We start from the raw sequence: 22,269 nt of genomic DNA, 5'->3' as shown, positions 1-22,269 counted from the left end.
TAAAAGGAAAATAGTTAAGGTTTACCTTGGTTTTGCGCAACACAGCAATCACAAGTAGATCATTGCTCCAAAATGCTTTGAAATGTCCAGTGCTTATTTTTAATTGACCATTTTCCAGCCCTGAACTTTCCTTCAAAATCTACTTGAAATGAAGCACATTGCAGATGTTTCTCCAAAGAGCAAATGGGAATGAGGATCACATTCGAGGCCTTTCTTCTTCAGAAAAGTTCAAACAAAAATATCACAAGGGCAATGTTTTCTAATTGTCACATCCACTCCCAACGACAAATGTACAGCAGTCCACTCCACCGCCAGGGATAGCCTCAGCACCAACCAAGAGGCCCCTGGAGCTTCAACTTACCTGTGTGTCGTCAAGTGAATCTTCTCTATGTTGAAATCCTGGTTGAAATCCAGGTTTTTGAATTGCGATTTGAAGACTGAGCCACAGCAATTTCCAGATTTCAGAGGTTGGTCACTCATACCTTCCACCTTACCTTCAGATATGTCATTGTTCTCCTCAGTGACACTGGTGTCTTTCTGGTTTTTGGGTCGTACATTCTGGGGCTGTACGTTCTCATTGTCAGGCTCTGAAAGTTGGGCAGAAATAAACCAAACACATTTCCATTGACACATTATACTGTAGAATACATTTTGTCAAAGATGTTTGAACAATGGCAATCACACAGATCAACTATTTCCTTTGATAAACAACCTCATGAAATCATAGAATAAGTTGTAAAAGTTAAAAGGCTCTTCTCACTCTTAAATGTTCCTTGAAGTGGCTTGCTCTCCTGAGCACCTTTCACAGCAGTGACCTTGACTGTATACAACTTTCTGGGGTCAAAGTCAATGATCACTTTGGCTTCCTTTTTTGTCACCTCTAGTTCAGTCTCCTCTGCATCTGTAATTGGAAGAAAGTAACAAACAAGACCAAACTTGGAAATTGGTTTCACTTGTGTTCTGATTTGTTTATTAAATGCATTCTATTGAAAATGAGTTTATTATAATAAAAATAGTTTAAACATTTTTTTTTTCAATTAGACTATTTTGAAATCTCCTTTTCAGGTGAAATGTCAGGAATGACAATGATGTTGAGTTGATGTGCTAGTTGCAATGAAGGATACTACTGCTACGGGGGTATATTGGCAGTAAACGAACTAGTCAGCGGCTAAACGGCTGCTGCAGGACAAGTAAAGAGAGGCCTCCGCGCTCCAACACACCTGAATTATTTTAAGCAGTACCCACAGGACATGAAGAATCTCAGTTGGACTCACTCAACTGTCTCTCTCTTCAAAAACAACTTAACATGGCTGTTTGTAAAAAAAAAAAATGGATAATGCACTCACTGTGTCGCCTACTGATTTAAAATCCATTTAGATCAATTGACACTGGCAGAGCATTGAAGCACTTAAGGTAATGTAGCTAAGTAGCTAAAATGTACTATTTATGCATTGACCTTAGGTTTCATCATTCTTGTTCTGCATATCAGAACAGAACTACGAAATTATAATTATCATGACATTTAACACATCTTTCACGGGTTCACTGACACGTACAGTTCCTCCTTTATTACAATTATGGTACATCTGCTTTGCATGGCCTGAAGGCAACACGTTGCAAATGGAAGTGAGTGGGCATGTTGTAGAAATGGGGGTGTCATACCTTGTCAGATCTTGTTTAAAGATGATTTAAAAAACTATGTAGTGAGGGGGTGTGTCCATCATAGGTCATTCATAGGCATTATTGACCAATACTTCCGAATGTACCACAGCATACTTGAAAACCACTGATTGTTTTATATTTTTCAGCAAAATGTCTGTGTTGATACAGCACACTCCGTATACATGATACATAATGCATCAGAAACGCACAGTGGTCACACTTACCTTACCCTGCATCTTATAACGGTCAAGTCAATGTGCATTTTGAAACCTGACGAAGATGGGAGTGTAAGGGTTCTATTTTCGGCTGGTGTTAAGCCAGCGCAATGTCAAAATCACGCTCATTGTCACGACTTTCGCCGAAGTCGGTCCCTCTCCTTGTTCGGGTGGCGTTCAGCGGTCGACGTCACCGGCCTTCTAGCCATCGCCGATCCACTTTTCATTTTCCATTTGTTTTGTCTTTGTCTTACACACCTGGTTTCAATTCCCCAATTACTTGTTCATTATTTAACCCTCTGTTCCCCCATGTTTGTTTGTGAGTAATTGTTTATTGTAAGATGGTCCGTATTTGTGGGCTCGCATATTTTTGCATTTGTTTTTGAGTAAAGTACATTGGTTACTCATATCTGCTGTCCTGCGACTGACTCTCTACACCAGCTACACACAGGATCTCATTACACTCATTGGCAATTTGGACCGGCGCTCGGCTACTTCAAACACTTGCGCCAGGATTGGTAATTTACCTTTCTTATATGAGCTCTCTTGCGCTGAGGTGGGAGGGGTGGCAATATCTGAAGTGTGTCCTTAAAAACGTGCACCCAAGTGCCAATTTCAGGCAGCGCTGGTGGGGATATTTGAGACCAACCAAAAGCTGGTCTTAGCAGTAACGACATGGATTTTGGCAGCGGAAGCGCAGCCTATCCTTCCGTGATGTACAGAGCCCATATGCGCAAATATGCACATGGAACAAGACAGGTGTTCTTTTTGTGTCCCTGAACCTCAACCTCATTTCCTTTCATTTGATTAAAATCCAAGCATTGCCTCCCCTCCTCTCAATGAAGGCTGTTTTTTTTTTGTCCTGCCCCAATGCATTCAGCAAGTAGTCAAGACTATCGATTAAGGGTTTGGCCCGTGAGACCGCTTTGAAATCCATCTTATTCACCAAAGCTGTATTAAAAGATAATATTTGGGAGCAGCAAAAATGTGAGCGGATATCCCCTTTTTATATGTATTTCTTATCCTGGCCATGCATTAGCCAAGGAGACTATCAATAAAGAGTTTCTAAAATAATGGTGTACTTGTTAGGCTTTTGCCATCATGCTTTTGCATTATTCACAATTCACATAGGCCTAACTGCAGTGAGATTCCATTCAGCTTGTATTCATCCCCATTTCCAAAGAGCGCCTCTTGTCTGGCTACCAAAGACATGCTCCGCCAAACATATTCAAATGATTCAGTCAGTCCTATAACACCATATCAAGGGTAGGCCTAGGCTATATCTTGCTTATTGAGGACATGCCTCACACAAACAAAACAATTTATGGGATGCATAAATACATTTAGGCCTATGCTCGTTGAAGCCAATTTCAACAATGTTGACTGTCAATTACTCATTATTGTAGCCTATGCTATTTGATAAATGTAATATAAATCCACAATGGACTAGGATGAGAATATTTCGTGCCCCCTGACAAATTGGAGTTGACAACAACGCAAAGACTGTCAATAACCTATAGAACTTGTCACTGCATGCAATATTAAGCCATGAAGCGTATTGATTGCCCAGTGAGTGGCCAAGCCCTCATCACACCTCCAATTTATGTATTAATCAAACCCTACCCCTTTCGCGCCACCACCAGCTACTACGCCTATAATTCTGGTTGTGAAAATAGCAAAAATATTTCTGACACACCCCTAAACCTATTCAGCTACTGCCAGCGCTAAGATTTACCATTGCATTGGGTTTGTTAAAATAGAGCCCTAAGTGTTGGAGAAGGGAGTAAGAGTTACTACCCACAATCCAGTGCTGCATTCAATTCCACCCCAATCATGATGATTTGTGTATGTCTGCGGGTGTCACCCTCTGTCAAAGCAACTCTTCTTCAACGAACAAAGGCTCACTGACTAGCCTCTCTCAGAAGCTCCCATTTCAACCCACACGTAATATAAAAACTCTGACTGACTCCGCAATTGGAATGCCATTCTGAGCAATGACAAACACTGAACTGCAGGGGTGAAGAGAAAGAGAGAAGAGGGAAATCAGACCTGGTTTCAAATAGCATTAGTTTTCTTTAAAATACTAAAATACTTCAGCTGCGCTAGATTGAGCTTGCCTGATGCAAAGGAACCAACGGAATAGCCCCAAAAGGGCAAACCTCGCCACCCGTACTCCAGGTAGGCTCGATCAAAAGCTCATAGCATTTAAAAAGACAAACAAATACTATTTGAACCCAGGTCTGGAAGAAAAGGTTGAAATATCCTCCATTCTGCAGCTGGCATGAAGAGAAGTTCACCAGAGGAAGCCAGCTTGGTGGGGAAATGTGCTCGTTCAGCAGGATGCCAGGGGTGGGATGAGATTGTGTCCCATGCCCCAGCCGGCCTCAGGCAGTTTAGATACAGCTGCTTCTGCTCTGCTCACTGAGTCTTATCTGATGCTTACTCCATTATCTTGATCAACACCAGCTCAAGGCCAGGCAAGCCACTGAAGCTACAGCTTCAAGTAAGGACAAAGTAAAAGCCATGGTGGAATGTCATGGAGTCTATCTATACATTGAGAATGGGCCATTTATTAATATGTTTCCTTAAGAACAACTTCAGAAGTGAAATGGTAGGCTGCACTACAGTCAATCGCCTAATAGGTGTATCAATCATAGTGATTATTATAGATTACAAAATGGATGTTTGGAGTTCATTTCTCATCGTGACTATAAAATACAGGAAAAACACACACTCTGAAGTACTCCTACTTCTTTCCTGTAAGTGCCCGCCAAAAACATTGGCTCTCTCACTGCAATAAGAAAATGGGTGTACAAAAGTGTGTGCCACTCTCCTCTGTTCTTCGTGATTATTACCCATCAGACTATGTGTTCTTCAACTCCTACTCCAATTATCATGACTATAGTCAAACCTCCAGAATTGTCACGACTCCCGCCGAAGTCGACCCCTCTCCTTGTTCGGGCGGCGTTCGGCGGTCGACGTCACCGGCTTACTAGTTGCCACGATCGATGTTTCACTGTTCGTTTGGTTTTGTCTTTATTGTGTACACCTGTTTTGAGTTTCCCTAATTATGTTCATTATTTAAACCTCTGCATTTCCTGTTTGTCTTGTCGGTGATTGTTTGTCTGTTTTGTGTAGTTGGAGGTGTTTCTCCAAACTATGTATTTTTATGAGAAGATGGATTGATAAATTTTAGTAAACACGTTTTGTTTACCTTCATCCCTGTGTCCTGCGCCTGACTCCTCCATTTCTCTAAGAAAATCCATTACAGAATCACCGACCTGAAATGGAGTCAGCAGGAGCAGCCAGTTCTCCTAGTCATATAGAGGAGCACGTTCAGCAGCAGGCTAAAATGATCCAGGATCTAATGACGGCCATGGATTGCGTGCTGCTGACCATGGAGAGAGTGGAGAGGAAAGGCTGTCCCGTCGACCCAGCCACACCACCGCCCGGCACACCTCTGGATCCTATCCAACCGCCGTCTGGATCCGGTGGGATTCGGCTCTCGCTCCCGGGAGCGTATGACGGAGCAGCTGCCAGGTGTCAGGGGTTCCTACTCCAGCTAGAGCTCTACCTGGCGGCTGTCCAGCCGCCGCCCTCGGGACGCGAGAGAGTGAGTGCCCTCATCTCCTGTTTGACTGGTAAAGCCCTAGAGTGGGCCAACGCCATCTGGGAGGTGGAAGACCCGACTCGGGAAAACTACGAGGACTTCTCCCGCCGCTTTCGGGCAGTGTTTGATCATCCACCAGAAGGAAAAGCGGCGGGAGAGCGCTTGTTCCATTTAAAGCAGGAGATGAGGAGCGCTCGGGAGTTTGCACTGGATTTTAGAACTCTGGCGGCTGGTGCAGGATGGAATGAGCGGGCCCTGATCGATCACTACAGGTGTGGTTTGCGAGAGGACGTTCGTAGGGAGCTAGCCTGCAGGGACACCACCCTCCACCTGGACCAGCTGATGGACTTATCTATCCAGCTGGATAACCTGCTGGCCTCCCACGGACGTCCGGATCGGGGTCCGTTGGTTCCATCCTCCAGTCCCTTAGACCCAACACCAATGGAGTTGGGCGGGGCTGGTACTAGGGAGACCGGAGGGGAAACCGTTCCATGCACCAGAGGTGACCGCAGAGGACACACTGCTGGTCGGTGCTGGGGAGGTTTTCCAGGTAGTTGAGGTGGTAGGTGGAACACTGGTGGTTCATCTCAGGTGAGTAGGCACACAACTCACCCAGACCCCCCTGTTGCTCACATGTGGTTATCTATAAGATTTCCGGGGTTTTCCCCGCATTCCCAGCATAAGGCGCTAGTAGATTCAGGCGCAGCTGGGAACTTTATAGATCGGTCTTTGGCCAATAGATTAGGGATTCCTATTGTTCCCGTTGATGTTCCCTTCCCTATACATGCCCTAGATAGTCGTCCTTTGGTGTCTGGGCTGATTAGGGAGGTCACAGTTCCCATTGCTATGGTGACGCAGGAGAGTCATGAAGAGAGTATTAGTCTCTTTCTGATTGACGCTCCTGCGTTTCCCGTTGTATTGGGGCTTCCCTGGTTGGCTTCTCATGATCCTATTATTTCGTGGCAACAGAGGGTTCTCAAGGGATGGTCCTGTCAGTGTTCAGGGAGGTGTTTAGGTGTTTCCTTAGGTGCCACTACGGTGGAAAGTCCAAACCAGGTTTCCACCATGCACATTCCCCCCGAATATGCCGATTTGGTAATCGCCTTCTGTAAAAGGAAGGCGAGTCAATTACCACCCCATCGACCGGGGGATTGTGCGATAAATCTCCTGGAGGGTGCTGCACTTCCCAGGAGTCACGTGTATCCTCTGTCACAGGAGGAGACGGCGGCTATGGAAACATATGTCGCTGAATCTCTGGGACAGGGATACATTCGGCCCTCCATTTCACCTGTCTCCTCGAGCTTCTTTTTTGTGAAGAAGGATGGAGGTTTACGCCCGTGCATTGACTATCGAGGTTTGAACCAGATTACTGTGAAATACAGTTACCCGCTACCTCTGATCGCCAGTATGACAGAGTCATTGCTCGGGGCGCGCTTCTTCACAAAATTGGACCTCAGGAGCGCTTACAATCTGGTGCGTATCAGGGGAGGGGATGAGTGGAAGACGGCATTTAGCACCACATCTGGGCACTATGAGTACCTCGTCATGCCGTATGGGTTAATGAATACTCCATCCGTCTTCCAATCATTTGTGGATGAGATCTTCAGGGACCTGCACGGGCGGGGTGTAGTGGTGTATATAGATGATATTCTCATATACTCCACCACCCGCGCTGAGCATGTGTCCCTTGTGCGTACGGTGCTTGGTCGACTGTTGGAGCATGACCTTTACGTCAAGACGGAGAAATGTCTGTTCTTTCAACAGTCCGTCTCCTTCCTTGGGTACCGTTTGTCCGCGTCAGGGGTGGAGATGGAGACTGACCGCATTTCAGCCATGCGTAATTGGCCGACTCCAACCACGGTAAAGGAGGTGCAGCGGTTTTTAGGGTTTGCCAACTACTACCGGAGGTTTATCCGGGGCTTTGGCCAGGTGGTGGCTCCCATTACCTCCTTACTGAAGGGGGGACCGGTGCGGTTGCGGTGGTCGGCTGAGGCGGACAGAGGTTTTGGTAACCTGAAGGCTCTGTTTACCACGGCTCCAGTGCTGGCGCATCCTGATCCCTCCTTAGCGTTCATAGTTGAGGTGGATGCATCCGAGGCTGGAATAGGGGCTGTGCTATCTCAGCGCTCGAGTAACCCACCAAAACTCCGCATCTGTGCTTTCTTTTCGAAGAAGCTCAGCCCGGCGGAGCGAAACTATGACGTGGGGGATAGGGAGTTGTTAGCTGTTGTCGGGGCTCTGAAAGCGTGGAGACATTGGCTTGAGGGGGCTAGACACTCTTTCCTCATTTGGACTGACCACCGAAATCTGGAGTATATTCAGGCAGCGAGGAGACTGAACCATCGCCAGGCTAGGTGGGCTATGTTTTTCACACGCTTTTCTTTCACTCTTTCTTATAAACCAGGTTCCCAGAACGTCAAGGCAGACGCACTGTCCCGGCTGTATGATACAGAGGAGCGGTCCACAGAGCCCACTCCCATAATTCCAGCCTCATGCCTGGTGGCACCGGTGGTATGGGAGGTGGACGCGGACATCGAACGGGCGTCACGTGCAGAACCCACTCCCTCCCAGTGTCCCGTTGGGCGCGTGTACATGCAGTTTGATGTTCGCGATCGTTTGATCTGTTGGGCCCACACATCACCCTCCTCTGGTCATCCTGGTATAGGTCAGACGGTGCGCTGCCTTACGGGGAAGTACTGGTGGCCCACGTTAGCCAAGGACGTGAGGGTTTATGTCTCCTCCTGTTCGGTATGCACACAGTGCAAGGCACCTAGACATCTGCCCAGAGGGAAATTACAACCCCTTCCGCAACATTTACATTTGACATTTTAGTCATTTAGCAGACGCTCTTATCCAGAGCGACTTACAGTAGTGAATGCATACATTTCATTTTCATTTCATACATTTTTTTTTTTCTTCGTACTTGGCCCCCCGTGGGAATCGAACCCACAACCCTGGTGTTGCAAACACCATGCTCTACCAACTGAGCTACGGGGAAGGCTACGACCGTGGTCACACCTATCGGTGGATTTCGTGACGGATCTTCCCCCGTCACGGGGGAACACCACGATCCTGGTCGTTGTGGATCGGTTTTCTAAGTCCTGCCGTCTCCTTCCTTTGCCCGGTCTCCCTACGGCCCAACAGACTGCGGAGGCCCTATTTACCCATGTATTCCGGCACTACGGGGTGCCTGAGGATATAGTCTCTGATCGGGGTCCCCAATTTACGTCTAGAGTCTGGAGGGCGTTTATGGAACGCCTGGGGGTCTCGGTCAGTCTTACCTCAGGGTTCCACCCCGAGAGTAATGGGCAGGTGGAAAGAGTCAACCAAGAGGTGGGTAGGTTTCTGCGGTCCTATTGCCAGGACCGGCCGGGAGAGTGGGCATCATTTATCCCTTGGGCGGAGATGGCCCAAAATTCCTTACGCCACTCTTCCACTAACCTTACCCCTTTTCAGTGTGTGCTAGGGTATCAGCCGGTCCTGGCACCATGGCATCAGAGCCAGATCGAGGCTCCTGCGGTGGATGAATGGTTTCGGCACTCGGAGGAGACATGGAACGCTGCCCATGTACGTCTTCAACGAGCCATTAGGCGGCAAAAGGCGAGTGCCGACAGCCACCGCAGTGAGGCCCCGGTTTATGCACCGGGGGATCGGGTCTGGCTCTCGACCAGAAACCTGCCCTTTCACCTGCCCTGCCGGAAGCTGGGTCCGCGGTTTGTGGGGCCATTTAAAGTCCTGAGGAGATTGAACGAGGTTTGTTATAGGTTACAACTTCCCCCTGATTATCATATTAACCCCTCGTTCCATGTGTCTCTCCTCAGGCCGGTGGTAACTGGTCCGCTCCAGCAGTCGGAGGTACGGGATGTTCCTCCGCCCCCTCTGGACATCGAGGGGGCCCCGGCATATACCGTACGAGCCATTATGGACTCCAGACGTCGGGCGAGGGGCCTTCAGTACCTCGTGGAGTGGGAGGGGTATGGCCCGGAGGAGCGAAGCTGGGTACCGGCGGAAGACATCCTGGATCCATTGTTAATCCAGGATTTTCATCGCTTCCGTCCGGATCGCCCTGCTCCCCGTCCTCCGGGTCGTCCCCGAGGCCGGTGTCGGCGCGCAGCTCGGGGTACTGTCACGACTCCCGCCGAAGTCGACCCCTCTCCTTGTTCGGGCGGCGTTCGATGTTTCACTGTTCGTTTGGTTTTGTCTTTATTGTGTACACCTGTTTTGAGTTTCCCTAATTATGTTCATTATTTAAACCTCTGCATTTCCTGTTTGTCTTGTCGGTGATTGTTTGTCTGTTTTGTGTAGTTGGAGGTGTTTCTCCAAACTATGTATTTTTATGAGAAGATGGATTGATAAATTTTAGTAAACACGTTTTGTTTACCTTCATCCCTGTGTCCTGCACCTGACTCCTCCACTTCTCTAAGAAAATCCATTACAAGAATACATTCATGTCATAGGAGACGAGTAATAACCCGATTACATTATCATCTGATGTTTAGTTGATATGTAATTATGTTTTCTACACTGCAAGTATAAAGCTGTTGTAAAACACGCAACATAAGTTAGACAGCCTCCTTCAGCGCCGAATCGTAACTTGATCGTTCGTTCTCATTGCTGGATCTTACCTGATTGTGTGCTATAAATAAATCTGTAGCTTTCAAAGTCTCCTTTCGGTTCTTTCCATGACACATGCAGCTGGGTTGCACTCAGGACTTTGAAACGAAGTCTTCGTGGGGTGGCAACTAGACAAAAAAAGACAGAAAACACAGTTTTACAACAACGGACTAACTCAAGAAGCATTTGTATATAGTATTCAATAGTAATCTTGAATGCATGGTTAATGACACCAAGACAGTGGTTGGAGTTCAATGAGGCGTAAAAACCAATATTCTTTGAAAAAATAACTCTCCAAATTCAGTAACTAGCAGAGTGTGAAGGGTTTGGGGATTTTTTGCCAATGGAAATGCATGAAACTCAAGATTCCCCAGTTAAAAGTGATTATGAAACAGTTAGATTGAACTCCAGCCAGTGTTTGGCGAGGTAACAGGCACTGTCCATCTGTGTTTCAACAGTCCTAAAAGATTGAATCTTGGCCAAATTAAAAAGATGCAGATTCAAAGAGTACCACAGATGTCACAAAAAAGCAAAGTCACATTCTCTCCCTTCCTTTGCCATTGATAGCTCTCATATCTCTTTTGGCGGGGGGTCTTTTATGCAGCGCTTATCTCAGCACCAAAGTACCATCCCCGATCTCATCATGATTGCATTTCGCCGGAGCAGTCGAATTGAGGTTGTATTACAAAGAGTGTGCTCTTTACTTTGAGGCCTTTTCAGAGTAGAATGTTCCTTTTTTTTTCAATCGCAGCAGCGACAAATTGAAAGGCACTGGAATAGCATTTATTCCTGTCTTCAAGAAGATATCTATCTGCAAGTAGAGTGATATACCACTTTCACCACTTCCTCTTGGGTCAACATCCCATCAGCTCCACACATCAGGCAGTAATAGGCATTACCAAATCCCAGAGAAAAACAAACAAACCAAAAACAAAAAACATTCCCATCCAATTTGGTAACAACGGAAAAGACTGCAAACAGTCACACAAACTTGTCTTGTTTGTGTCCTCATTAAGAGCAGGCAAGATATATTTCGCCAATGTATTCTTTAAATACCTTCAGACATTAATGTAGGTATGGAAACAATACAATCAAGCGCATAGAAAGGGGTAACTCATCAGAAGGTAAAGAGCCCGGAGATGGTGCATGGTGCAAACAGGCAAATGATAATACTGTACCGAGCTCACCAACCTGAAAATGGGGGGTGGGTATTCAGCAGGGCTTAACTCTCTCTGAAAAAAAGATACCTCTTCTCTGAAGAATGTCGCTTCCCCGAGTGAGAGAATTAGAAAGTGTGTTGTTTGTGTGTGTGTTTTTTTAAAACCTTCAGAGACTTGGTGCATTCATTTGCACATTTCCAAAACAAACTAGTAGTACAACATCTCCAGACAAAGGACTTGCCTGTGTGAAGATAGGCTTAAGTTCTTATATATATTTTTCATAGCTGTCTTGTGCAAACAGCCAGAAGGCTGGTGAGGGTTTATGAGGCCTCAAGCACCCATGGGAAGTTTGGAATAAGTCAGACATGGAAAGTGTAATGCATTTTAAATAATCTGTGAAAATGTGTTACTCCAGTGCCAGCCTCGCTACACTGGCTTCCTGTTAAGGCTAGGGCTGATTTTAAGGTTTTACTGCTAACCTACAAAGCATTACATGGGCTTGCTCCTACCTATCTTTCCGATTTGGTCCTGCCGTACATATCTACATGTACGCTACGGTCACAAGACGCAGGCCTCCTTATTGTCCCTAGAATTTCTAAGCAAACAGCTGGAGGCAGGGCTTTCTCCTATAGAGCTCAATTGTTATGGAATGGTCTGCCTATCCATGTGAGAGACGCAGACTCGGTCTCGACCTTTAAGTCTTTATTGAAGACTCATCTCTTCAGTAGGTCCTATGATTGTGTAGTCTGGCCCAGGGGAGTGAAGGTGAACGGAAAGGCACTGGAGAGACGAACCGCCCTTGCTGTCTCTGCCTGACCGGTTCCCCTCTCTGTCCGGGGGTATCGTCGGACGGGGCCACAGTGTCTCCCGACCCCTCCCGTCTCAGCCTCCAGTAATTATGCTGCAATAGCTGGTGTCGGGGGGCTAGGGTCAGTCTGTTATATCTGGAGTATTTCTCCTGTCTTATCCGGTGTCCTGTGTGAATTTAAGTATGCTCCCTCTAATTCTCTCTCTCTTCTCTCGCAGGACCTGGGCCCTAGGACCATGACTCAGGACTACCTGGCCTGATGACTCCTTGCTGTCCCCAGTCCACCTGGTCGTGCTGCTGCTCCAGTTTCAACTGTTCTGCCTGCGGCTATGGAACCCTGACCTGTTCACCAGACGTGCTACCTTGTCCCGGACCTGCTGTTTTCAACTCTCTCTCTCTCTCTCTACCGCACCTGCTGTCTCTAACTCTGAATGATCGACTATGAAAAGCCAACTGACATTTACTCCTGAGGTGCTGACCTATTGCACCCTCTACAACCACTGTGATTATTATTTGAACCTGCTGGTCATCTATGAACGTTTGAACATCTTGGCCATGTACTGTTATAATCTCCACCTGGCACAACCAGAAGAGGACTGGCCACCCCTCAGAGCCTGGTTCCTCTCTAGGTTTCTTCCTAGGTTCCTGCCTTTCTAGGGAGTTTTTCCTAGCCACCATGCTTCTACATCTGCATTGAATTCTGTTTGAGGTTTTAGGCTGGGTTTCTGTATAGCAGTTTGTGACATCGGCTGATGTAAAAAGGGCTTTATAAATACATTTGATAGATTTATTATAAGGAGGGCCATATTGGGTGAGATACTGTGGCCACATGCCGTTGGGTGACAGTGGCCTGTGTTACCAGACCTCCTTCCCTTGTTGATCGCCGTAAGGTCTGGATGCTTTCAGTTAAACCTCTCTGGTGTACTGTACTTTGAAGGAAACTTCTATGGAAGCCAACTGACAGTCCACCTGTAAAAGGGACAGGTTGTTTATCTTAAACCAGAGGGCAGCTCTTCAGAACAGAAGGCTTCTGCCGACAACCAATGGATGCTGTCCTAGGTGTAATGCTACAATACAACTCAAAGCGGCACTATACTGTAGCTCAGGTTAGCATAGCGTAGAGTCCACTCTTAGCACAGGAATGCTGTGGTTTGTTTCACTTGAGGACTGGGCAACGGTGTCAAGACAAGCCCAGATAAACAAACTGCAGCTGTTTGAGGATGCAGTTCTTGTTCTTTTTCACATCAACAAGGTTAAGGTCAAAGGCAGATATATACAGTAAGGGTAGGTAGTTCATGTCAAAGCATATTCTGAAAGCACTTGAGTCGACTGCAAATGGAATGTTAATGATGTGATATTATACACAAACGTGCCAATATACCAGAAAATAGTGACTTTTCCCTTTGAAGTAAAATAATCACAAAGTGACAGTGACACAAAGACAAATGCTTCGACAAAAGCTGCACATCAAAATGACACACACCAGACGACAGAGGATAAGGAGCAGCCTATACGATTGTGTTTACCTTGACCCTGAGCTTGCACAGGTAAGAGAGAGATAAGAACCAGACAGAGTAGAGGACTCCATACCCACGTCTTCAGTCCTATAGCTTGCATCCTTCACACTGGTAAAGGAGAGGAGCTCAGAAAACCTGAGGAGACATTAAAGGGAATGACAATGCTTGATGCTATTGAAAAATAATTACTTCCATTATTAAAGGGATAATTTGGGGTTTTCGCAATTATCTATACCTTGTGGATACCATTTTTATGTATCTGCGTCCAGTACAAAGTAAGTTAGAGGTAGCTTCGCGAGCCAATGCTAACTAGCGTTAGCGCAATAACTGGAAGTCTAGAGGAACAGCTTGACTGAAAATCTCAAACTATCCCTTTAATGCATTTTCAAAATAAGGGATGGAATTATAAAAGTTCTTATGGATGTAACAATTCACTGATATGCATAGGTCCCCGATTAAGTGCGTAGGTTTGTGGACCCCAAACAGATCCAAATGTAACAACGTTACAAATCGCCGGTTCACTTTTTTTCCCCTCAAATTACATTATTTCTACCTTCCAAAAACCTCATATTTTGTGACAACTGATGTGTCCTCTCCTTCACTGTCGAACTACATGTAACTGTGTTGACAGTCATTGATCTGAATGTAATTTTGCATGCCGAACAACCCCAGGCAATATCAGTAGTCTAGTCAAACAGCGCATTGTGCCCAGATTCGCATGCTGACCAACGCGAGGTATGCGTCCAGGTTCCTGATCTTGCACATCTGCGTGGCACCTTCAGAATTCAAACGTTAAAATGGCTTGCGTGTGTGATATTAGGCATTATTAGTTGAGTGACAACCTATGTCATTTGCTAGGTTATTGTTATCTAGGTGTTTTTGAAAATTGCGTTTTAGCGTTATAAAATTAAGCTACCTGAGACAGGTTGTTTCCTCGTAATTTCAACTCACAAAATCAATGTGATGACGTTGAATCAACGTGGAAAACTGTTTGGATTTGCTAAAAGTCACCAACGTAAGGGCATTTTGTCTTTTTTGAACCCATCTTTTAAACGTAATCCAATGACGTTGAATTCACGTTAGTTGAAAACTCAACCAAATGTAAATCAAAACTAGACGTTGAACTGAGGTCTGTGCCCAGTAGAAACTCTCATCTGGCTATACCTGCTGAACAGGGCTTACAACAATAGATTTTATTTGTATTGTTCAGGTTCACCATCAGCAATAGTTTTGGTAGTTTTACTTTAAACAATCAGCGTATATAATTATTTGTAGATATACAGGGTAAATTTGATCATTTCATAATGAAGATAGTAATCACATGAGGTGCACTGCATGGCCAAAGCAAGAGGTGAAGAGAAGATCCCTCGGTAAAAACCTCCAAATGGTCAAAACAATCCAAAATTGTGCTATATATTCATTGGCTATGTCATAACTAATTTGTAAACAACTAATATTGATACATTACTAGCTCAAACACATAATCTGCAAAAATGACAAGTTAATTAGTGGGTGACAATTTCAGAACCAAAGTGGGGGGGTGGACAAAAAACCTAGGCTGCATTGCCCCCCGATCTCATAGTGGTATTGGGATGGTAGATGCCTTGTCTCCCTTATGGCTCAGCTAAGGTGCCTACATAGTACATACACCATATACATACATAATTTACACACACCACACACACAAATCCAGCTCAGAGAGGCCCATTTCATGAGCTCCATCAGCAGCAGATTTTAATTTAGAATGGATAATGTGCGTGTTTACGCAACAAATGTTAGTGCATCGTATCGTATTACATCAAACCAAATCGCTTCGACTCGTTCTCTAATCAAACCGATTCGCACGGAATCATTTCAAACTAAAACGTATTGTTCCTGTATCGTATTGGAGCTCATGTATCTAGCACGGGAGGAGGTTGGTTGCACCTTATTTGGGGAGGTCGGGCTCGTGGTAATGGCTGGAGCGGAATTGGTGGAATGGTATCAAATACATCAAACACATGGTTGAATCGCTTGAACGGGAAAGATGCACATCCCTATAAGTTATAGAGCAATACAATACATATTATTAATAAACTCAAAGAATGTTGATACAAAAGTGCATTCCCGTTTAAATTTCAAATGACTTTGGAAACAACGAACTCATCAAAGCATTTAAACTTTGACATAACCATACGGACACCCATAAACCATTCAAAGGATCTTTGAAACGTGGCATGACCCTGCAGAGTACCGTGGCAGGAATAAAATGCATGCAATTATGCAAAATTAATTCGTTTATTTTTTTAATTGAGGATGTAAAAAAAAGATGTCACACCTTTACCTTTATCTCAAACTTATGCAAACATTTCAACAGAAACACTTCATCATTAGGCAAGCTGACATTTCAAAGCAGCACTTCAATTCGCCATGCCTAATCATTCTCCTCGGCTAATAAATAGCATTCTAATCTTTGCATTGAGAAATTGCAGGAGTAACCTACAGGCAAACCACAGTAGTAGTCAACTATCCTCGATGATGGTCAGTGTAGGCCTACAGATGTAGGAAAACATTGAAAACCACTGTACATTATATTTTAATTATAAATTAGATAAACAAACAGTATCGACGAAATACAACAGATAAAGTAAATTGACTACACCAAATTTGCATAAATTGTCAAACGCGCCCCCACGACCACCACTGTCGCATGACAGGTGACGTTCCACTTCCTACCACTTCTACTTTGAATGTGTAGAAATAAAACACCGACTTTATCCCAAACTAAAGAAAATATATCATACCTTTTTCAAAACATTTGTTTACAGGTAATATTGTTCCAAATGGACCCTTCATGCGTGTCTTCCTTCGCCGGCTGTTGGCAAACTATCTTCAGCTCGCGCTCCTTCAGTGTCAGATTTGCGAAGGTGGGTGTATCCCGCGTTGCTATTCGTTCACCCATCCCTTGTGCTATTCATTCACCCATCCCTTGAGCTATTCGTTCCCCCACCCTTGAGCTATTCGTTCACCCATCCCTTGAGCTATTCGTTCACCCATCCCTTGAGCTATTCGTTCACCCATCCCTTGAGCTATTCGTTCACCCATCCCTTGAGCTATTCGTTCACCCATCCCTTGAGCTATTTGTTCACCCATCCCTTGAGCTATTCATTCACCCATCCCTTGTGCTATTCATTCCTTCGCCTCGTTTAATCTCTATTGAGGCAGATAAACGTCTGACCGCCCGCGGGGCAGACTACCTGTTTTTACCATTCGTCTGCGAGCTTTTTTTCCAGGTATGTATTTTTCGCGCGCTTCTGGTCAGCACGAGCGCGTGCAATTGTTCGCTCCTCTTAGGGGAGAATTTACTGATTTGGCTGAAACATTTAGGTAGCTTAATCAGCCAGGCATATGGCATCTTGGCATAATGTATATTATTATTATTATTAAACAGTGGAATCCAGGATCCTTGGGACATCCCTACCTGAAAACCATAACCTTAACCCCTGCCCTAACCTTAACCATAACCCTTACCTAGCCCTAGCCCTAACCTTAACCCTTACCTTAACCTTTTTAAATGTCAACTTCAATGGGGTAGGGGCGTCCCAAGGATCCGTATAGCACGCACCCAAGTTAAGATACTATTACCTTTGAACATATAGCAGCAACCTTAGTACAACCTAGCAACTGCTTCAAGAGGTTTGGACCTCTTGGAATAATGGTTAAGGTGTTGAACTGATGGTCAGAGTCCCTGGCAGGTTACCCCCGAATTTGCCACATTGGTGTTATGAGTAGGATGGCACTCCAGTGCAGCCTACATTTTTTTTAATGAATATCCAATCAAGTTTAATGTTTCACACAATACATGTTTTTATTAAATGGTTCCAAACACACAGGCTCTACCCTTGCTGTTGAAAAATATAGTTTTTTTGACTTATTTGAGTAACTTCGGGATAGCTCTTTTGATTAGACCATCTCACATCAAACTACTGCTCATTCATCAATGGACAGTTAACACGTCATTGACTAAAGGATGGCTGTGACTGAATGCAGTACAGTTAGCATGGGTAACCCCATGCAGTCTTAGGCTACACACCTTTCCCAGTTGGCCCAATGTCAAATGTTTCTCTATAAGCACAGAGGGGTAGCTAGGAACGCCATGTTTAAGGCATAGCCATGACAGCAAGGTTATGGTCATGACAGAGGTGATAAAGAATAATATTAACAAAATCTATTGTGCATTTATAATGCTGAGCCCCCCACTAGATGGAGTTTGAAATAGCTCACAATTTCTGCCCTTGACACTTGCCCTGACCCATCTAAAGAGCATTCCATGCTACTGCACTTAAACCCTTAACCCCTGTAATGCCCTCAAGAGAGTTATCTTAACCTACATTTCCTACACTAACTGGCTAGAAGCTGGATATGTTTGTATCCCTCTATTACTCTGTAGTGATAGCAGCCCTAATAATAATGCAGGAAAAAATATATAATGCAGGGAAAAAGCTTGCAGTGTGTTATTGGCCATGTACTCTTATAATCTCCACTGGGCACAGTCAGAAGAGGACTGGCCACCCCTCAGAGGCTGGTTCCCCTCTAGGTTTCTTCCTAGGTTACGGCCTTTCTACAGAGTTTTTTCTAGCCACCTAGCTTCTACATCTGCATTGCTTGTTCTTTGGGGTTTTAGCCTGGGTTTCTGTATAAGCACTTTGTGACATAAGCTGATGTAAAAAGGGCTTTATAAATAAATGTGATCGATTGATTGTAATATTATTGTGGCAAATGTGACATCAAACAAACATGATGACAAAACAAAAAAACATATTAAAGTACTTAAAAAGCCTGTAAAAGAGATTTGGATATTCATTCAATGAGATCAAATTTGCGAATATGAGTTGTATATCTGGTACATACTGCCACCTGCTGGTCAGAGCCATATATAATCTATGGCACTGCTTACATTGTTGAATGTTGTTCCTTATTCTATAGTTCATTATGCCATCTACGATATTATAGCACCATGCTCTCCTTGACCAGATATTATGTCCACTTAATCTATGAATGCCAATGTGATCCTGTCGATCATGATCTTCAAGGTAATTTCTTCTTTTATTGCAGTTTAAAGTACCTGTCATGGTTCAATACATGCTGTTACTTTATTGCCATTAGATTGAAGCAGAGTAAAAATTCCAGCCATAATCTTGATGTTGCCAAAATAATTTGCTTCATTTGATGTGATTCCTTTTTTTTTAAGATTATAAAATCTATTATTTGCAAGTGATGAATCATATCATAAACATTGATACATTGAAATACACATTTGGTAATATTTTGAATTGATTTACTTTATTTTATTCATTCATTGGCTAATTGAAATATTTACACACTGATCAAACACTAACACAACTGTAGATACTCCTTGCTGGCCTGGCTGCACTAATACCTTCTAAAGATCAGTTGATCATAGCAAATATATAGGGTCAGGCTACATACAGTATATGGCTATATACAAGTACACATCCTTTAGTGCTTTTGGTCCTTCATACCTTATGTTGGACCATGTGATCATGCATTACAATTGAAGTATTCTACAAAATGCACAATATCACTGCTATAACCTATCTATTTCACTTTGACATAATACATTCATTTGTTGTTTCAAAAATAAAAAAGGATTAACATATTGATAGGCTACTACTGATTGATGATTTTAACTTTTGTCAGTATTGTGGGTTTCCAAAAACATTGCAATGAAATCAGATTTGTTTTAATTTGATTTGAGAAACCAAGATGACATCCAAGCCTTTTTATGCTGCTAGACAGTATGTGGTCTGCACTTTGTCAGTATTGTGCTATTTTCAGGCCAATATAAATACAATGTTTAAATTGCTCCTGTTACCAAACTTAAGAAATCAATGCCAAACATATTCAAAGCAAAATGCCAAGCTAATTCAACAAAACAACTTATATTTAAAAACACCTCTGCCATGTCAGAAAGCATGGAGTTGTTTACAATATGTGCCTCCTCACTTATCAACAACACCCTAAATACTTGTCTTTCTAGGAAGGAACCCTCCATTGGAGCATAGGAGGGAGTGGATGGAAAAGCAAACAGCAGAGGGATGGCAATGAGTAGGCGCACAGGTCAAAAGTCTAAACCGCCTCAAGAGAACAAAAGCACAAGCTGGAACCATGTTAACCACGGAACACTGGTCAGTCTCGGACTGATGATGTAAACACACGTCTTCACAGTGGGGCTCATCAGGTTTCTGTGGGGTCGCTGTTTCTGTGACCCTCGTCTCAGGTCGATGATGTAGCTAAGTCCATTTGGCTCCATATCAAGGTCATAAGGTTTCTATGGATTTATTTGGGCCAATACAGTCCACATTTTTACTCTAAGCTTTCCGCCTCCAAGAGCCCATGTGTGACTGAGGCCTTAAGTTGACTGTAACCGAATACAATACAACCTCATCCTCAACAATCAGACTCCTCCATTATCTCCATGACCACGGTTCGTTTTCCAGTGAGGATGAGGTTCCTGACCATCTTGTAGTCCAGAGACAGGACGTTCAGACCATTGACAGAGACCACAAACTGGCGCACCTGGAAAACAGACTTTGGTCAAGTATTGTACGTACTGAAGATCATTTATGAGAGCTGCATACAGCAGAGGAAGACGTTTATTGCGTGCCCATCTAACAATATTGATTTGACAAAGCTATCAACCTGGAGGCATTGTAGCTGCTCTTTACACTACATGTCCCACAATGCCATGGTACTCACCTTCACTCCTACTGCTGCTGCAGGCCCACTGGGGTCCACTGCCTGGATGTGACATGGCTTACTCCCCCTGACCACAAATCCCCATCCCACCGCATCACCCACAATCTGGAGATAGATTGATCACATTACTTAAAAAGAAAATAGTCAGTAAAATCACAAATATAATGTACTCATGAAAAATGTGATGGATTTGAATGATATTTGGTTGAGTTTCATGCTTTTGGCATAAGAGATAACACTGTGGTAACATACTGTAAACGTCCTCTTTATGTATGGGCCTCCTGGTCTCTGCAGCTCCTCTGGACTCACTTGTCTCTTCAGCACTGTCAATGGAGCAAACACATAATTAGCAGGTTCTCAGTGTAATTATGAACAGTGGTGTTTATATTGAATCTGTACAGTAGAGAGGACGTGATACAGCTTTAGATGAAGACCAAAGAGACTCATACCTGATTTGGGGTTTGACAGCACAGGTGAGGTAGTGGGAAGCGTGGGGCGTCTGTTATAATACCCCCTGTTGCCACTACTAAGACTGTTATCATGCACCCCAGACACCATCTTTCTTTCCTTGGATGGAGTGACTGATAGGAGAAGAAGAATATATAGAGCCATCGCACGGAGAGAACATAGACATGTTGTATAATTGAGAGTGATTGACAAAGTGTACTGAGAGGAAAAAGCACTAATAACAAAAGGAAGACATGTAATCCATTCTGAAATTTCACACACACATTCAGAACGCTTTCTGTGCTGTAGTATCTACAGTAGAACACATCAAACACACACCACATACCCCCTTGCCTCCCATTTCATATCTGAGTGTTTTGAAAGAACTCAGCGTCTGCTGTTAATCAAATATAGCCACACAATGTGCTGTATCAACACTCCCTGACCTGATTGATATCAAAATAACACTTCCTGACAAGCTAATATTTATGTACCAGCCTATCCATGTAGCTATGGATACTGCACTTAGCTACATAACAATCACCAGCATACCATTATGATGGCACATAAAATAAAGGTAGAATTCACCCCCAGTCAAACCAATGCAATAATGCTTTCATCTATGTTCTGTATCTCTTCTAATTTATAGTTGAATATAATTGGACTGATCTATCATTTGTCATCAATAAAACTGTTCTCAATCTCTCCAAAATAACAAATAAATGTGATCATTTAAAAATACTTAGTAAGAGCCCAAGTACAAGTGAAAACAGTTCCACATTTACTTGTGATACCATTGTATTCACAACACTCATAAAGGTGAACTCAACACCAATGTTTATGATTTAACAAGAGACTCAATAATATATTATCCATAGCAAGTAAACCTAAAACAATTTCAGTATACCTAAAGTCAACACATTTTACATATTTGCCTCACATAATAAAAGTAGCCCTTACCAGCTGTCCGAGGTCCCATAATACAATTCAATTCACTTCAAAGGTTTGCCAGCCAACGTGCCAAGTAACTTGGGAAGTTGCTGTCTACTATTTCTGATGCTGCAGTCAGCTATGGTGCTCCGGTGTAAATGTTAAATGTTAACCCCCAGAAAGAGTAAACAGTCTAGGCTGGCTGGGAGGGAGGGAGAGGGAGGAGTTGAGGGATGCCTTGTTGCCAGGCTATCCCAGGGTAGGAGATAAGAGCTGAGAAAGGCATTGGGATCACTAATGCTCTAATGGAGGTAGGGACAGACACAGTGGAGTTTTCCACTGGTCACTGTGGTCAGGCAAGATGGAGTGGAATGACTGGACATTCTCTGTTATACATACGCACACATAAACACACACATACACACACATTCTCTGTCATGGTCAATGGATGAGAGACGTGGACAGCGGGAAGGTTCAACAACATCAACAACAACAACATCCACAATGACATATAGACAAACAAACTGCTGATAGTGGCCTAGTGATA

At 44.0% G+C, this 22,269-nt stretch overlaps 2 protein-coding genes across 5 annotated transcripts in view; both read right to left on the bottom strand.

Moving 5' to 3' along the window:
• LOC115175883 (collagen alpha-1(XIV) chain-like) overlaps positions 1-16,579 on the bottom strand; it is a 101,732-nt gene extending 85,153 nt beyond the window's left edge. For 2 of the 4 annotated variants that reach the window (XM_029735490.1, XM_029735491.1), the window contains exons 1-5: positions 16,370-16,578; positions 13,596-13,721; positions 10,113-10,229; positions 761-901; positions 495-587 (exon numbers count right to left, since the gene is read on the bottom strand). In XM_029735490.1, the coding sequence (XP_029591350.1) occupies positions 495-587; positions 761-901; positions 10,113-10,229; positions 13,596-13,686 (442 nt within the window). In that variant the 5' untranslated portion in view covers positions 13,687-13,721; positions 16,370-16,578. Of the gene's footprint in view, positions 1-494; positions 588-760; positions 902-10,112; positions 10,230-13,595; positions 13,722-16,369 lie in introns of all 4 variants that reach the window. The other 2 variants (XM_029735492.1, XM_029735493.1) reach the window with 2 other exon arrangements.
• A 2,307-nt stretch (positions 16,580-18,886) lies between these two features.
• On the bottom strand, positions 18,887-21,891 carry LOC115175882 (DEP domain-containing mTOR-interacting protein). Its single transcript, XM_029735488.1, has 5 exons — positions 21,753-21,891; positions 20,795-20,926; positions 20,598-20,668; positions 20,346-20,450; positions 18,887-20,165 (listed from the first exon to the last, which is right to left on the bottom strand). Exons 1-5 carry the CDS (start codon positions 21,769-21,771, stop codon positions 20,037-20,039), a joined length of 456 nt encoding a protein of 151 aa, XP_029591348.1. The 5' UTR covers positions 21,772-21,891; the 3' UTR covers positions 18,887-20,036.
• Positions 21,892-22,269: the final 378 nt, after the last annotated feature.

Source organism: Salmo trutta, chromosome 36, assembly GCF_901001165.1.
Source record: "Salmo trutta chromosome 36, fSalTru1.1, whole genome shotgun sequence".
Taxonomy (NCBI): Eukaryota; Metazoa; Chordata; class Actinopteri; order Salmoniformes; family Salmonidae; genus Salmo; species Salmo trutta.
The sequence above is the reverse complement of the archived record's forward strand: the minus strand, read 5'-3'. Positions and strand labels throughout refer to the sequence as shown.